Source organism: Passer montanus, unplaced genomic scaffold (assembly GCF_014805655.1).
Source record: "Passer montanus isolate IOZ18808 unplaced genomic scaffold, ASM1480565v1 scaffold10, whole genome shotgun sequence".
Taxonomy (NCBI): Eukaryota; Metazoa; Chordata; class Aves; order Passeriformes; family Passeridae; genus Passer; species Passer montanus.
Window position 1 is genome coordinate 26,022,385 of NW_024356505.1, and position 16,855 is coordinate 26,039,239.

The window sequence follows — 16,855 nt, forward strand, 5'->3', positions numbered from 1 at the left end:
GGGCAGGGGCGGGGGACCGGCGGTCGGGAGCCGGGGCCGCGCCGCGGCGGCGAGCGGGCGACGGGAGCGCAGGGGCACGCAGCCGCCCACCGCCGGCGCCGTTTCATAGTTTACGGGGGATTTGCAAGGCGCCCGAGCGATTTCTGGGTAGCTGTGGCCAGTGTATTTACTAAAAATGTGAGGTAGATGAGCGGCCGGTAGCAAGGCTGTGTCCCCCGGGCGCAGAGCTTTCCTCCGGACGGGCAGCAGCGGCCGAGGAGAGTCGCTCAGACCCAGCCAAAGTTTGTTCTCCTTCCAGAAGCTGGAGAAGGGGTCGGGGGAAGCGAGCTCCGGCCGGAGATCGGTGGCAGACAGCGCCCGGCTTAGTTTCCTCCGTTTCGTTTTAAGAACCCGTTCGGTTTTGCAGGATGTGTATAGGGCTTCCACGTCCTCTCTGGAGATCAGGGTGCATTTGGCAGCGTGGAAAGCGATGGAGTTGATGGCTTTGAGTTTCCTCAACTCCTCCAAGTCGCAGTGATGTTTTTTTACTTTTAAATGATCCATTCGCTTGTGCACGGTAGTTCGCGGGATGTTTTTGAGCAGGTCTGTAAAAACCTGGGAGAGTGCAAACATTTGCTTTCCTTTAATGATGAGGTAGCCGAGCCTCACGCCATCCACCTCTTCAAAACCCGACTTCAGGTCTCCCATTTCGTGAATTAAATTATTCCCAGCATTTGCAGAGAGAGAGAGAGATGAAAAAAAAAAAAAGAAAAAAAAAAGAAAAAGCCACACACACACAATCCTCAGCCAGATGCTGTATTTGTCTCAAGGCATCCTGCTAATAAAATATAACAAAGGCTGTTATTCCTGGTGAATGAAGTGCCAAACTTTAGACAAAATTTTAAAAAATAAATTAAAAAAATACCGTGAGACTACAATCAATATATAATCTTAAAAATCAGGTTTGCCAAAGTGTTTCTCTAAGTTGCTGCTGAAGATCAGTACCTGTTCCCTTTCATTCCCTGCTTTTCCATTGGAAACTATGATAATGGAATGTGAAGGGAGGAAGAGAAAAGAAATGCAGCTGCTATTCCCGCCGCTGCTTTAGCTACAAATAAAATGACAGAGTGAAGTGAGCTCGTCCGGAGACACCTTCATCAATTAATTCCCCTAAAGCCAACGCTGATTGGACACTCCTGACAGGTGATGCAATAAAAATTGATATTCCACCCCTTCCCCCAAAAAATCTCCCACTAATTAGCATACCCTTATACTGCCACCTCCCCTCCCAAAGTAAATAATACAGTTAGTATATAAATCTTTCTATTAAACAATCCGAGCTCAAACACACTCAGCCCTCTCAGACTTCCTCGTCGCTAGCTTCGGAGGAAGGATTTGTATGCTTTTTCCCCCTATCGTTCCGTATATTTTCAGCCTGTTTTGGACAAACGTTGCTCTTTTGTGCATGCCGTGAATTTAAAGGACATAAGTCTGATCGTAGCGATGGAAAATCCTTCGGTAACGTAGCCGCTTTAAACTAGCGTTTTATTCTGCATTGTGTGGAAAATGAAGCTTAGCGAAAACGTGCAGAACAGCTTGGTATTTCCCCTTCTGAGGCTCCAAAGTTAAATGTTCGGTTGTTAACGAGAGGGAGTACTTACATTTTCGAGTTTCTCTTGATTTTCCTCTTCTGCTTAATTAGCTTTTTATAGCCGGGTACTAGGGTTATTTTTGCTGTCTGAATATCACGGGTTCCCGCACCGTGATACTATAACACTTTTAACTGAAATTCTGCCAGTAATATTGCAGGAGGGGGGAGGAGGACGTGAGCTCACGTCAGACCCATAACAAAGCATAGATAAGCCAGAAATGTATACACTTTTCACGATTAACCGTGCTGGATCACGAGCTGGAATGTCCTATAGTCCCAGAGCCCACGTCAGGATTCCTGCGTGCTGATTGCTTCCAGCAGAGAAAGGAGAATGCAAAATATCCAAGGTGTTTCCAGGAGCCTTTACGTAATAACAAAAAAGTGCTGGAACACACAATGTACGATATTGCATCGGGCTAGGATGCTTCTAGCTCGCAGTTTGCATATTCCGCTCGGAGTAGCCCTGCCGAAGATTTTTGATGCTCCATTTGTAGCAGCCCCTTAAAATCAATTTGAAGAAGCAGCATGAAGGTTTAACCTCTTCTTAGGAACGTTAAATTATTCGAGTGTCAAGAACGAGGATTTCGCAAATGTTGCGATAGCTGCATGCCTCTCCCTTGTCACGTTAAAGTGATGCTTGCGGTTTGCACGTTAGGCGCTGCGAAAAAAAAAAAAATCACCAATCTCTGCCGTGCATCCAGTGTTCCGCTGGATACAAACACCAGCACTTTTATGTATCACTGCACATCCAGAATTAGACACATCCGCGAGATTAATGAGACATCTCATACTGCTGTGACTTGGCAAAAAAATCGACGGAGGAAAAAAAAAAATCTTCAATCGCAAACGTCAATATCCACTCCGCGTGTTGGCAATATGGTGCGTGGAGTTCGTGTTACCCCGTCAGGTACAGCTAAAGAAAGCGCATAATCACTCTGTGAAAACGCCGTTTTGCATGACAAGGCGAAATGCAGGCAAGCCCCCAATTTCACAGGAATTCGAGAGAGAAGTGGGAATTTGGAGAAGTGCATCCGGGAATGGAGGAAGTCTATTCAAGGGAGCCTCCAACTCGGAGGGCTGAGATTTGAAAAGTCAGCCCTGGACTACTGTTGCTCTCAGCGCAGATGTAATCGCCGCTGTTCAACTTAATCCATGTGTGTGCGAACCGCGATGCCTAGTTCTTCCCTCTGAAACCTAGGGATAGTATTCCCATCCGAGAAAGCAGAGCTACAGCAAATTACATTTTGTCCCTCGAATTAGAAAAGGATCATTGAGTGGATCTCGTGATATTTCAGCCTTTAAACGTAACCGAGAGGCAGCAGTGAACAATGCCTCGGCACAGCTCAGACCATCCGCGGAGTTCTCCTTCCCTCTCCTCGCATCTGGATCTCCCAGCCTTGCCTTTCTCCTGCTCGCTCGTGTGAGAGGCAAAAAAAGCAAAGTTTCGAAAGAAAACAGCTGCTGGCGCTAAAGAGAAATCATCGTGGTCTTTCTAGAGCTAGAGACAATAAGGTCGTTTAAAAATTCCTCCTGATGTACTTATATGCTGCGAACACCCCCACCCCCTCCCTACTGCTCTCCTCCCCCTGCTTTAAGGTTAAGGCTATGGAGTCAACAGTAAAGGAACAGTAAACTCCGAGAAAGCTGCTCAGAAGACGTTACCCAAAAGCTCGATTGGCTGAAAAGTCCTTTATTTGTCAGGTAGTTCAGCTGGGTCGGATTCCCGTGTAAATCCACGCGTGCGTTTGCACACAGGGAGCCACGGGCATCCAGACCCGCACCCACGCGCTGCCGGTGATAGCCTGGCAGAGGGATTCGGCAACTGGTTTAAAAATGTCCCTTTTTACAATTTGGTTTTAATTTTTTAAAATTTTTTAAATTTTTTTTTTTTTTAATTCTGGAGCTACCAAACGTTTAAAAGTAGTGACGGCTTTCCGGCAAACCTCGGGTTCCCGAAAGGTGCGGCCATGAGCACCGGGGTCGAGGCAGCGCCAGATGTCGGCAGGGAGAAACCCACCAGAAGTCTTGGGAAATGTCAGGCGCCCAACCTACACATCCCCACCGTATACTTACACACACTTTCGGCTGCATATCTTTCTCCCCATCTCACACAAGAGAGCTTTGTTTCTTTACTTCTCCATCATTTGGTTTGGCTCTTTTTGTGTGTGTGTGTGTGTGTGTGCGAGTGTGTGTGCGTGCTTTCCCTTGGCCATCGGCACACGTTGTGTATCCGGGGTCGTCTCGAAGCAGGCTGGGGGAGATCCTGATAAACAGCCGTCAGAGGCCCCTTGCACACGCACACGCACATTAAAGGCAGGGGACTTGAAAATGGATTTGCACGCACACAGGGGATTGCGATCAATAGCCACCAACATTTATGGCTTAGATTGTTAATGTGAATGCTGGTCAAAAGAATGAAAATGAAAAATTAAAGGTGTCTGGTGTCAATTACATGAAAAGTTATGCCATAATTTACTTACTGGGATGTATGCCTGCGTGTTCATGTGTCCATGTGCATGTGTGTGCAGACCCAGATGTACATGTAGCTATGTCTCAAAAGCAAGGGAATTTCTTTGTTAATTTTGTGGACTGTGTCACCCTCACTAGTGATCAAAGATGAACATGATTAAAGGAATGGATGTTTGTCTCACATTTCTTAAGATAAGGACGCCCAGAGATGCCCGGTTTTGCCAAACACATACACATGCAACTACAGAGAGTTGTGTGTATGGGCGCATACACACACAGAGGCGATCAATCAAACGTGCTCCTTTTCACGTTGAGTAGCGTGCAATTTGCAATCTATACTCTATAGCCAGTAGTATTTCAGTCTTAAAACTGTCCGGCTGAAGGATAAACCTCATTAGGAAAGAAAGAGCAAAATAATATTCGTAATACTTTGCTGTAGACCTATTCCCATTTGTTGAAAATCATATATTTATATTTTTGTAAACTTGTGTTAAAATATATATGCTCACAGGGAACTGCTTAGCCGTGTCATACCAGAAAGAGAACGTGTGTAACATTTAAAATACTCCTTTTACGTGATGTTTTGATTTATTTTCATAGTATGATTATGTTTAAATACCAGTGCAATTTAGCCTGACCTCTTCCTTCTGCGAGGTAGTAATGCACACACCATTTACAGTCTTTTAAACGTTTCATTGGGAAATGCAACAGCAATGTCCACCACCGGTTGTACTAACGGGGAGAATTCTGAAAATCTTCAGGAAAACCTAAGGGTCATGTGCGTTTTCACAATAGGATTGCCACATTATTAGAGTATTATTATTTATTATTATTTGCTAATGCTGGACTATGTCTTCAGGTACTGACAAGTATTAAATAAACCTTTTGCTTTCACGATGCTGTGCGGAAATACATATTTCACATGAGATCTTGATCTCTAACACTACACCCTGCTTCTAGTTACTATTGGGCATATTTTCCTTGAGGAGGACACAGACAGAAAGCAGCTAGAGGCTATCACAAAGAGTCCAGTAATGTAAATATAATAGGGTCAAGGAATAGTATAATAGGATCCTTCTGCTATTTTAAAATCAGCGAAATGTGACTGCAGTAACTAAAATTTGCCCTAAATTCTAGTTAGACAATGTATCAACACGTATAACAAAATCTCCTAAATGTGCAGGACAAAGAAATACCAGCCATCAGTCTGGGAAAAAAAATCATAATGTGGCTAACACTCTTATACCTAGAAGTTTTGGGGTTGGGTTTTTTTTTTTTCATTTTTCCCAATTTTTTTCTTCTTTTTCTCCCCTTTTTTTTTCTTTTTTTTTTTTTTTTTTTGGTAAACAGAGATGCAATGCAGTGTTCTACTAAGTGCTTTTTAAGTTTGTGGGGTTTTTGTTTTATTTTTTTCATGGGAACTGGAGTGTTTCTTGCACATTAGAATTTCGTGCAATTTATAATCACTATGGGCTAAGACTATTTCTTGAATTTAATACCCATGGTAGTTTTAAAATACTTTTTAGCAGGAGTTTCTGGACACATACTACATGCCATGTTGTTTACTGACCCATAATCAAAATGCAGTGACCTTCTACCCTTTTTTTGCCCCTTGACCCATGCTGAATTCAATGCAGCCTTTATAAATTTGCAAATCCTTGGACGTAAAGGGGATTTGGTGAGGCTTTGTTCTGAAAGGATCCTAAAAGTTTGCATTTTTAATTAGACAAAGGTAAAGCAACAAACATTGGGAAACAAGATCCTCTCTTGCACATAGGTGATCACTCTTAATTTATATGGTGGGAAACCACATCTTAAAAATCGTACCCTGCAAACTGAAAAGCAGTTGCAAACGAAGGAGATCAGGAGGTTATGAATTGCACCAAATTAGCAATGTGGTACAAATCACTTTCATGACGTAAGGGATAGCCAGGCCACAATCTTCCGGCGCTCCTCATCTCCAAGGACCGTGTGGATCCTGCTGACCCGGGGAGAGGGGCGAGCCAGCGATTTGATCTGGAGCTACAGGCGCATTCCCTTATCTCCTTTGCTATCAGTCAGTTTAAAGGACACCGTAATTATGATGGTGATAAAACAATGCCCGCTTATGTGTGCTGAATAAATAAAGAATGTTTACAGCCCCAGAATGTTTCAATTCCAATTAAATGCTATCAAAGAAAAGCCCCTTTTGCTCCCTCCCCCCTCCCTCCCTCTCCCCCACGACTCCCTATTTACCTTGTTGGTTGTAATACGGCCCTATGAAATAAACCGGCCTTCCAGTTTGCCATTAAGGCCACATGGGCAGGAGGGGGAGGAAGAGGAGGAGAGGGGGTGTGAGACAACACGCACTCCCGGTCCCACAATTACTTTGGGTCGCCTGCATCCTCTCTCTTCCTTAAAATTTATTTTGCTGTTATTTGTTTATTTTTCAATTGGCAAAGGCGTGATGATGCAGGGGGAAAAGGCACTTAAAGATCCTGCTCCAACCACCGGCCGAGGGAGTTGGGCTAAATGAATCCAGCGCCCTTGGGCACTGGAGGAGGGGGCTGTCCCCCTCACCCCTGGCTGCCACCCCACCGGGGCCTCGGGGAGCGGGGTCTCCCCACCGCTCCTCTTCCCTCTGCAGCAGGGAGCCTTGGAAATGGGAGCCTGGAAATGCTTCCCACTCACTAAGACACAAGGATCATTTCAAATATTCATTGTATCAGCAAATCTCGTCGTAATCAGATTAAAGCAAGGTTTGGGGAGGAACTGCCTGTGTTTCTGGGTGCAAAATGCCGACTGGACTACAAAGAGAGCAGAAAATGGGTTCCTCTCCCCCCTGCCTTGGTTGCATGGGGAGAAAAAAGAAAAACAGTAATTTTTGCAAAAAAGGGACACTTTAAAAAATTGCAATTTTCCCCATTCCACCCCAGGTAGCATATTCCTCTCAGAGGTTGTTTTCCTTTTAACTTTACGCTTAGCATTTCTATATGATGCTCTTATTTACTTGTTTTAAACTACAGAGACTATTCCCGCTGTGGAATACACTGAGGCAGATTTTCTTCATGCCAATTTGTTTTTAGCTTATCTCAGCCGAGGCAACAGCTTTTCTACATTCAAGCTTTAAAATTTATATTTCATTGAGTTGTCTGGGGTGAGGTGTTTATATCCATTTTGTGGGAGTGAAGAACTGAGTGTATTTTCAGGTCTGCTCGATAGATGCAGGCCCTTTTCCTTTTGAAAGTTTAGACTTCCAATACCCTCAATTCTACTGGCAGAATTAGGATGGACTTGGAGGGTCCTAAACGTGACCATTCACTAAGGCGGGGGGCTTGCAACAACGTGCTCGGCAACTTAATCTTACACTAAAAAGAGCAGAGTGTAAAAGAATGGAATACAAACTCTCCCGACATTTGTAGTCGCTTCCAAAGTGGACCGTGCATTTTAAAGCTGATGGGAACGTGTGTGTTTTGGAGCAAAAAGGAGAGAAGGTAAGTGTTTATCCCTTGTATCCGCCAGTTCGGGTAGAAACAATGAAAGAACAAAGGGAACCACTTCTCCGTGTGAACATTTCCCATTTTCCTCCTCCGTTTGAGCCTCACTGTGAGGGGCTGGCGAGGGGGCTCGCTCCAGCTTTACCTTGGGCGGCGGGTCGGGGGTGCGGGGCACGGGGAGAAAGTTGCGGGGCGGCTCAAGTCACCCCCCGTTGGCCGCCGGAGCCCGCCGCGAGCCGCAGCTGCCGGTTTCATGGCTCTGGACTCACCGGACAGTCCCCGCGAGCCGCGGCCGGCGGGAGAGGGATCGGGGCCGGGACCTTTGTGTGCGGGCTCTGCCCGGCCCCGCGCTGCCGGCGACGACGGAGCTCCCCGGTGACTGCCGAGGCGGCGGGAGAGGAAGCGGAGGTTAGGAGCCGGGGTAGGAGGGGGTGTGGAGGGAGAAAACCCCCCTGGAATTATTGGCAAATCCCATAAATCGCGTGGAAGAGCGGTGGGGGAGGGGCGGGGGGCGAACAAACACGGCGCGCGCGGGGCCTCGCGCGGACCGTTACAAGGGGCGGCGGCGAGGGCCCGGGACACACAGACACGCACGGACCGGCGCGCGGGCCCCGGCGGGCGGACACACTCGGCGTTTACAGCCGCGGGGAGCGGCACGACGCCGGCTCGCCGAGCGGGACCAGCCCGGCCCGCCCGTTTGCTGCCCCGACCACCTTCCTTCCCACAATCCCCGGCGCCGGCCGCGCTCGTGCCGCGCTCGAGCCTCCCGCCGCTGCTCCCCCTCCCCCCGCTCCGTTCCCCCCGGCATTCCGGGAAAACCCGGGAGCGGCGGCGCCTCCCTCGGGAAGCGCCGGGGCGGGATCGGGGTGTCCCTGTGGCGGCGGCGGTAACGGCCGGGTGGGGGCGGGGCGGAGGCGGGCTCGGCCGCGTTTGAACGGGAGCGCCGGCGGAGCCCCGCGCGCCGCAGCGCCGGGACCGGCCGGGAATCCTGTCACCTGCGGGGCGGGATCGCTGAGCACGGGATGTGCGGGGAGCTCCCTCGGCCGAGGGCAGGAAGGGGCTCCTGGCCGCGTGCTGGGGGAGCCGGGCGCTGGGAAGAGGATTTGCCTGTTGAATTTCGTCGCTGGTAGACGTTAATCTCGTGTTTTAAAGTACCTTGTCAGTGGCTTTAAGGAAATCAAACGTGACATTAATCAAATCACACAAATGTAAACATTTATAAGTTAAATCCTAATATTATGCAATTATTTAAATCGAGCCGCGGTTTTTCCTCAGTGTCATGTTGTAGCTCCCGCTCTCTTCCTCACAAGCTCTGAGTTTTCTGCTGGATCGCGGTGTCTTGGTGCCCGCTCCATGGAGTTCTGAGCGTCGGGACGGGAACGCACTGGGCTGCAGGTGGCTAAGGGCTGTAGCTTGGATATCGCCCCGTCACCTAACCAGGCCCGTCAAGGTTAAAAAGAAGGACGCTTTTGTGAATTTGAGCACAAAATCCTCAAATAATACCTTGCATTGGTACAGTTGAGGGTTTTTCTCTGCCCTGTGGGTATGTGAAGCAGGTGATCCCGTGCACAAGCTCGACGAGGATGCCTGGGTGGCTGAGATGGGGCAGAGGTTCCTCTGCCGCCTCAGTGGGATTTTTAGGCGAGGTGACATGCGAAAGACCCATTACACTGCGATGAGGGAACAAGGGGTGGGCTGGCGGGCTTCGACGGCAGGCACAGCACCAAGGCAAGTTTGGGGAAAGGCGAAGATGGCAGGCAGGATGCGCTGGGAAGCGGCCGGCGCCGCGGGCAGTTGGCCTCTCCCCGTCTTCGCCCTTCGTCCCGGCCCTTCCCGTTCGCCTCTCCCGGCGGGGAAGAGGGGATTTGGGGGTCAGGGAGGAGAACAATGCTGAGCCGCCCTTTGTGCGCAGCACCGTCCCCTGAAGGGAGGGAGCGCGCAGTGCAGCGGGGCCGCGGCGCCTCTGTAGTGCTGCCGCTCTCCTGCGGGCAGTGCTCGCGGCATGCGGGGCAGGAGCCCGGGGCAGCGGGATCACGGCTCCCATAGGCCGCCCGCCCGACCCCGGGATAGGCTCAGGAGCGGGGCTGGCGCCGCGCCAGCCGGGCAGCCCCGCTCGCCGTGCGGGGGCGGGAGAGCTCGGGGGCGAGCGAGTGGCTGCGAGAGTAAACTCGTGGGTGCCCTCGGCAGCGCGGCGCGGGCACGGGGCATTCCAAGGGTGAGCGGGGGTCTCCCGTCAGCGGGGCGGGCTCCGGGCAGGCCGCCCCAGGGCGCGGAGCGGCGCGCGAGCCCGCAGGAAGCGGCGGCGGGGCCGGAGGAAGCGCGGCCGGGGCTCCCCCTGCTCCCGGCGCTCCCCATTGTTCCCCGGCCGCCTCTTTTCGCGCCGCTTTCCGCCGCGGGGAGGAGGGAGAGCCCCGGGCCCCGCACGCCGTGTGCTCGCAGGCAGCGGCGTGGGGGGACCCGCCGGGAAATCGGGTTCATGAGTAGAGAGGAGCCTTTAGAAGTGCCATCCACTGAGGGAGCTCCGTGAGGCTGTAGCTCACGTGTTACTTGAAAGGTAAAAACCCCCCAACTACCGCAGCGGAATTGTACATAAAGTAACATCTGTTTCTGGGTGGATTTTAGAGCAGGGCTTGTTAAAGAAATTGGGAAAAACTGCTCCGACCCTCTGGATTTGGATTAATAAATGTAGCCAAAGAGAAATTTGGAAGGAACTATTCTTAAGTCTGTCTGTAAAAACGAAGATTAATCTTATCCTGTTTTTCATATAAGCACCATGATGGATTTCCCCCCACCCCCAAGTGATTGTTTTATGTTGGTTTGAGATTTTAAAATATTTGGTTTATAGGAAAAGTGTTTGTTGCATTTTTTTCCCCCCTGAAAATAATTAGAAATTAAATTTTTTTCAGTACACCATTTCAGACTGAACTTTCTAATGTATTTCCATAGGGGAAGAATTAACTAACTTGATGTTCAAGAAAATTTCCAACAAGTGCCCTTAATCATCTAAGAAAAAAAAGAAAGAAAAAAAACCCCAAAACGTATTTGCACATTATTTCTGGAAGATAAACTTAAAACGGGTAGGGACTCATATTTGTGTTGATGAAAGAGTTTCTAGAGAACTGGTTATTTTAAGAAAATCCTTCCTAGGAGAATTGTGATTGTTTTTAGCAAGTTATCGCTGAATGCTTGTGAATTTATTTTAAAATATTAGAAGTGGTGCCTAGACTTAAAAAAAAATTAAATATATGCCAAAAAATTAACATTTATCATAAATGGTGATCAGTAAAAAAAAGAAATTAAAGGTTGATGTTTATGTGTATCACCTATCTGAAAATAATTCTGAAGTGACTTTTCTTCCCCCATGCACACTTGTGAAGTTGCATGCTTGCAGTCATTGTTTAAGATAATACCGTTTGGGACTTTTCTTTCACTCCTGGAAAACTTGCAGGCTTTTGTTGGACTCCTCCAAATAAAAACTCAGTTCAGTTTAGATGGTTAAAAGCATGCATATTATTCAAAAGCTGAAGATGCAATAATATACAGAAAACACCACCCTGGTAATATTTAAAGGCATTAGCTGTAAGATCGAGGAAAGAAAGATTTTTGTTTTGTTTTACTTGTCCTGCTGGAGTATTCCGGAGATGCATTTGCTCTTGATTGCTGCTTGGGAATTTTCAGAGGGTTACTACAAATTTACAAGGCATCATTCAAAAGGACATTTAATACTCTTGTATTTGCTAAAACAATATATCTCTATTTGAAAACTATCTCATTGAAATGGAAGATTTAAAAAAAATAGGAAGAGATCTTTTGTTGCCATTCTTCATTACTCTTTATTTTGTATTTGCTTGGAATGTGTTGGTATATTTTATATATTAATTTTTTTGTACAGAGGAGCATTGTTGTTACTTTTAATTGGGAAGTACCATGTTATAGAAATTACCCACATTCCCGACTCTGAAGTACCGTAGTAGGATTGACAAAAAATGATCCGAGGCTTGTGCGCTTAATTCAGCAGGAATGTTAAGCTTCCCATATACACCCTATGTGGTCAAGTTAGACTTTCGCTCTTAAACAGCTTTTAATGGTCAAAGTTGTACCTGGAGGAAATGTATCCATGTATATCTATATGGAATTGAAATGAGATGGTAACAAGCAGTGGGAATGCAGCTCACTGATCGAAAGACCTTTTCTTTTTTTTTTATTGCATTTGGCAACCTCTTTCTTTCAGAGACACAATACAATTAATTAACATATTCTGGGGCGTGTTTTTGAGATTGGGAAGTGGTGGCCCCTTGTTGAGAAGAAAACACTTTAAATAAAAAAGTAACATTGTCTTGTCCAAATGGTAGTGGGAAAAGCAGAGTAGTATTGCTTATCCAGCCCACGGATGCGGTTGATTTACTCCAATTTGCTTTAGCATATAACAAACCAGCTTTTCCTTTCCCACGCTTATATTAGATATATGTGTTTTGTTTATACAAACCCATCTAAAATAGCTCTGCGTTTAAGAGATTTGATGGGAAATTCAGCATGTTTTTTCTCGTGTGTAATATATAGTATAGATACCGTTCCTGAATTGAAATGAAATAAATGTGACCTGTGACACAACACAGTATCACAATGCCGATTGTAACACAATAAATGTGAAAAGAAGGCTATTAATTTATATGGAATGTTAATTTAGCAAATCCTACATAGAAATATGCCAATAGAAGTAATCCGAGGCTTGGTCTTGGAGTGATGCTATGTACATGTATTTAATATAAATCCAGTGAATTAATACATACCTCATAAAAATCCAAACTTTGAAATGAAGAATTCTTCTTTGAAGAAAAACCCTGTGTTACATTTAAATTGCATATAATCTACATTCCAGAGTTTACTAACCCAGCTTCTCAGGGCTTAATACGGTATTAATACTCAATATGGTTTGCTAGAAGTTTATTTCAGGTTCTTTTGTATCATACTGTAATTATCATTACTTTGACTTAACTCATATAAAAATGTGGTTAGCATTTAAATGCTTTTTTAATGTAGAGAATTGTAAATTAACTGTCACATTTAACTTCTTTAACTTCTATCACTTAGGGAATGTTAAATCTTTAAAAGGAAATAATCACTGCACTGAAAAACATCCTGTGCTAGGTTTCCTTTATTTAGAATTTTGGTTTGCGATTGTTCATTCAAAGAAAATCCCTTGTTTCATGTTTACTGTAAACCTCAGTCTGAAATTAACATTTAAATGCCAACACTAGTAACAGAAGCAGTACTTGAAAACCACCAATTTTATCCATTGCTGCTAGCTAAGTGGAATTCACCAAACTCTCGAAAGGTGAGAATACAATTAAAAGCAAGAAAATGAACGCAATAGTTGGTGGAATTATTTTCCCCTTTTTTTTGCAGTCTAAAGAATTACAAAATTTTAAAATATGTTTGCCTAAAAGAAAATAGCACAACATATGAAGAGGCTCAGTGTCCAGGCAATGCACTGATATGACCTCCAGTGCTGCTACCTGTGCTTGCATGGCATGTAAATATACAGAGCAATGCAAATTCCTCATCACCAAGTGACTACATGTTACATGTTGAGACGTCTAAATTATTGAGTACATTGCATTTGGATAGGTGTTAAATACAGATTTTAGCAGTATGTTAAAGAAGAGCAAGAGGAAAAAGAAAACTTTTCTCTTTCTCAATACAATTTCAGAGTAAGCAGATAAAGATACATTTACTTTATTAATGTGGGTTCTGTTGACATGCTATATCCTTCATAACTGAACAAAGATAGAAAGAATTTGTTGGATCTAAGGCAGACTGCCATTTAAAATGCACTGCGTGCAAGGGTCAACATGTAAGAGTTGCATTTTATTTTGTGTAAAGTGACCATTTCACTTCTGCCTTCCCAGAAATGAAGCCAATACCCACGATTAGAAGGTATTTCAGTGAATGCTGTTAATGATTTAAAACCACATAAACAAAAGGCAGACAAGCATCAATGTATTTTAAATGGATAATCAAGAGATAGATCATTCTACCTATTGAACATCATTAAGCTACTGCAATTTTTCTGTTTTCAGTTGCATCTGTTTAGCTGCAGTATGTATCTTTTTGCACATAGGTAAAGATCACAGCTTTCTCAACAAAGACCCAATCTGAAAATGGAGTAAAAATTACTGTGAGAAGTTTCCTTTCTGGAAGGAAGTCAGTTTTCCTGCTCTACAGCTCCAAGTCCCAATAGAAATTTATGCTTTCTGATATAGTATGCATTTTATATCAAGTCTATGCTTTTTATGTTATTTTTGGAAGATTCTTCTGATGATTATATTCAACTGGTAATGCGGCTTTGTAAATTAAAGACTTTTTCATGTTCAGTGCTTTGTTTTATTCACTAAAATTACAATATGATTTTGCACATTTTAAGGAAAAAAGGTGACATTTCAACCAACATTCAAAAATCTTAGTTTTACTGTTGCAACTGATTATTTTGTAGTAAAAATTTGTGAGTACGTCTTTATTTTTGTTTATGAAACTGAAGTGCTATTCACTCATATATGCTAATGTTTTCTTGAATGCCTTAAACTTTTTAAAACAATTTGCAATTGGAGAGTGTAATTTTCTTTTACTTACACATTCATTCTGTTTGTGAAAGTAAGAAAAATTGAAACACAAAATCTTCTTATAAGTTTCTTATATTCTAACTTGTTTAGCTTCTAGATTTTGTAGGTTCCTTTAAGCAAATTGGATTTTCTCCTTGCATTTAGATTAACAATAAAATTATTCATTCTTACTCACTGAATTATATTTTTCTCTAATTATTTTAATCTCTTATATATCACTGTAAGAAGGACAGGCTTCCTTTTTTAGAAAAAGAAAACTGGCCTTCTGTGTCATGTCAGTGCTTATTAAATACTACAATCATAAGAATGTATATGCTACAAGATTTTATGTTCTGATTCCATAGCTGTTACAGGCTTAGTGTTTGCAGTATTTATTTAGTGGTAATGCATTTCTTTTCCTATTTTGCATTTCAAAGGTCTTCTCTAAATGATTGTTTTACAGAACTATCAAGAGGTTATCTAAATTTTTCAATCAAATATTACACAATACCATAAAGTGGTAGTCATGGAGTTTCTTCCAGTCCATGTACACTCTTTCTATAGAAAGAATTAAATAGAAATCTATAAGAAGACAACAAATGTTTCATTAAATAATTGAATGTATTAGGCTTGACTGAATTTTGACCAAAGCAAAATTTTGGGATGTTCACTGCTGGGCTGCTGTGTTACATGGTGTGAGATTAGAATATTTTTACTTGAAAACTATACAGTAGATTCTTCACGAATATACTGTTGTTACTATGGTGCAGCTTTAATCGAGTTGTTGCAAAGTAATTAGTTTTTTCTTTGGTGATGCTTCTTTATAAAACTAAAGACTGAGCTTTAAAATAGCTAACATAAAGAAAGATGCTTGGGAATTGATTGTACTAGTTGCTTTTCAGACAAGAAATTGCAGGAAGACCTCAAAAAAAAAAAGGCGGTGAGAAAAATTTACAATTGTTTGTCACAATACATATTTTACTAAATGCATAAATTCATCCAACAAAATATATTTAATATATTCTCATTTTAAAATTATTTTAATTTATCTGTCAGGAAAATAAAGGATAGATTTGCTGCTGTACTGTGACTTTTTTTTTTTTTGTTAGGATTAGGAGAATCATTGAGAATACTTTTGAAATTAGATGTAATTTTCTTGACAAGAATGAAGAAGGGCTGCGACACTATCTATCAGCTTCAAATAATTTGCGGTTTTTTAGAACACCGGATATATGAATTGCTTTATTTTCTTACAAAGTAATTGCTAGCACCTGCAATTTTCAGGATATTTTTATGAACTTTTAAAGTAATAAAAATAGTGTTTTAAGCATGTTTAATAACAAATAGTTTTATGTTCAAATTTGTATTATTCAGTGTTGATAGGACATTTGGTGCATGGTGGTTTTCTTTTTTTTGAGAGCAGTCTTTGATTTTACACAGCTGAAACATACTACATTCCAGTCTCCTCCCCCTCCATTTTTTCACGTATCTTAAAAATTTCTAAACTCTTATGGCTATTTGGAGCATATATTTACAGAGAAATACTTATAATGCGCCCGAAATGGCTGCAATCATCTCATGTTTGGTTGGGCCTTGCATGTAGGAAACTACCTCCATGATTCTTTTTTGCCTGCCTGCCATTCTTCCTCTATCAAAATAATTTCACTTAAAACTTGAAGGAGAGAAAAGAGCTTGACCTAAGATATCCTGAATACAAACTGCAGCCTCGGATGTCTGCAGGGGGTAGAGTTGTGCACATCCCACCTCTGCCTTCCATGCAGCGGTTTGTTAACTAATAAAACATCTGCACTTGTGTACAGGACTGTGACAATGTATAAAACATAATCTGCATATGCGTGGGTCCAGGTAGTGCTGTGTCCAGGAATGTGCATAATTCAGTAGTGATTTGTACCGATACCAGCTAAGCTGTCCTTGCAAAATCATCGTGAAAAATACAGCCCACACACAAATTCTGCTTCTCTGCCTTTTAGCATGATAATGAAGGTGAATCAATGATATGTTCCTTTCCCAACACAAAATAAAACAAACAAACAAATAAAGAAATGCTAGGCCGGGGGCAAGTGATGGACCAGGATTTTGCAAGGCTGCATTTAATTTCTTTATGTTCCTAACAATCACCACAATTAGTTCCTTCTGCTACAGGCATACCTGCTTACAATGGAGAATTGAATAGCCTGAGATTTTCCTCTCTGCTGACCACCTCAGCTCGCTCCCCTCAGGTTTTTTTTTTCCTCCCCCCCCCCCCCCCATTTAGAGAGACAACAGAATTACAGAGTTGTTTTATTAAAAAAAAAAACTCCAATCACCCAAATTGTAGAAAGACATGTCCACCTCAGAGTAAAAGTAGAGAGCAGCTGTGCTGAAGAACATGTTTGTTTTTGTGTGTCTGCAGCCTGCCTGGTTTCGCTGTTTGTCAGATCTGCCGTTCAGCATCACTTTCGCCGCCGTGGCAGGAATAGCCCGGCAGCGCTGCATCCGCGCCATGAGTTTTGAGGGAAGAGGAAAGAGCGGGATTAATAATGCATTAGCTTTGCAGCCCCATCGCAGGGAAAATAAACAAAATAGTAAAAGTTGCGGTGAGGGCAGGCAAGTGGCGTAATAGCGAGAACGCATTAGTCCTGCAGGCACACCGAGGGGATATAAACAGGATAATAAAAGTT

The 16,855-nt window shown here is 43.7% G+C and overlaps 1 protein-coding gene across 1 annotated transcript in view; it reads right to left on the reverse strand.

The window, feature by feature from the left end:
* The window catches only part of SKIDA1 (SKI/DACH domain containing 1), an 8,167-nt gene extending 3,226 nt beyond the window's left edge, over positions 1-4,941 (reverse strand). Inside the window, exon 1 of the mRNA XM_039713086.1 lies at positions 1-4,941. This exon is cut by the window's left edge and continues 70 nt beyond it. Within this exon, the coding sequence (XP_039569020.1) occupies positions 1-687 (687 nt within the window). The 5' untranslated portion in view covers positions 688-4,941.
* Positions 4,942-16,855: the final 11,914 nt, after the last annotated feature.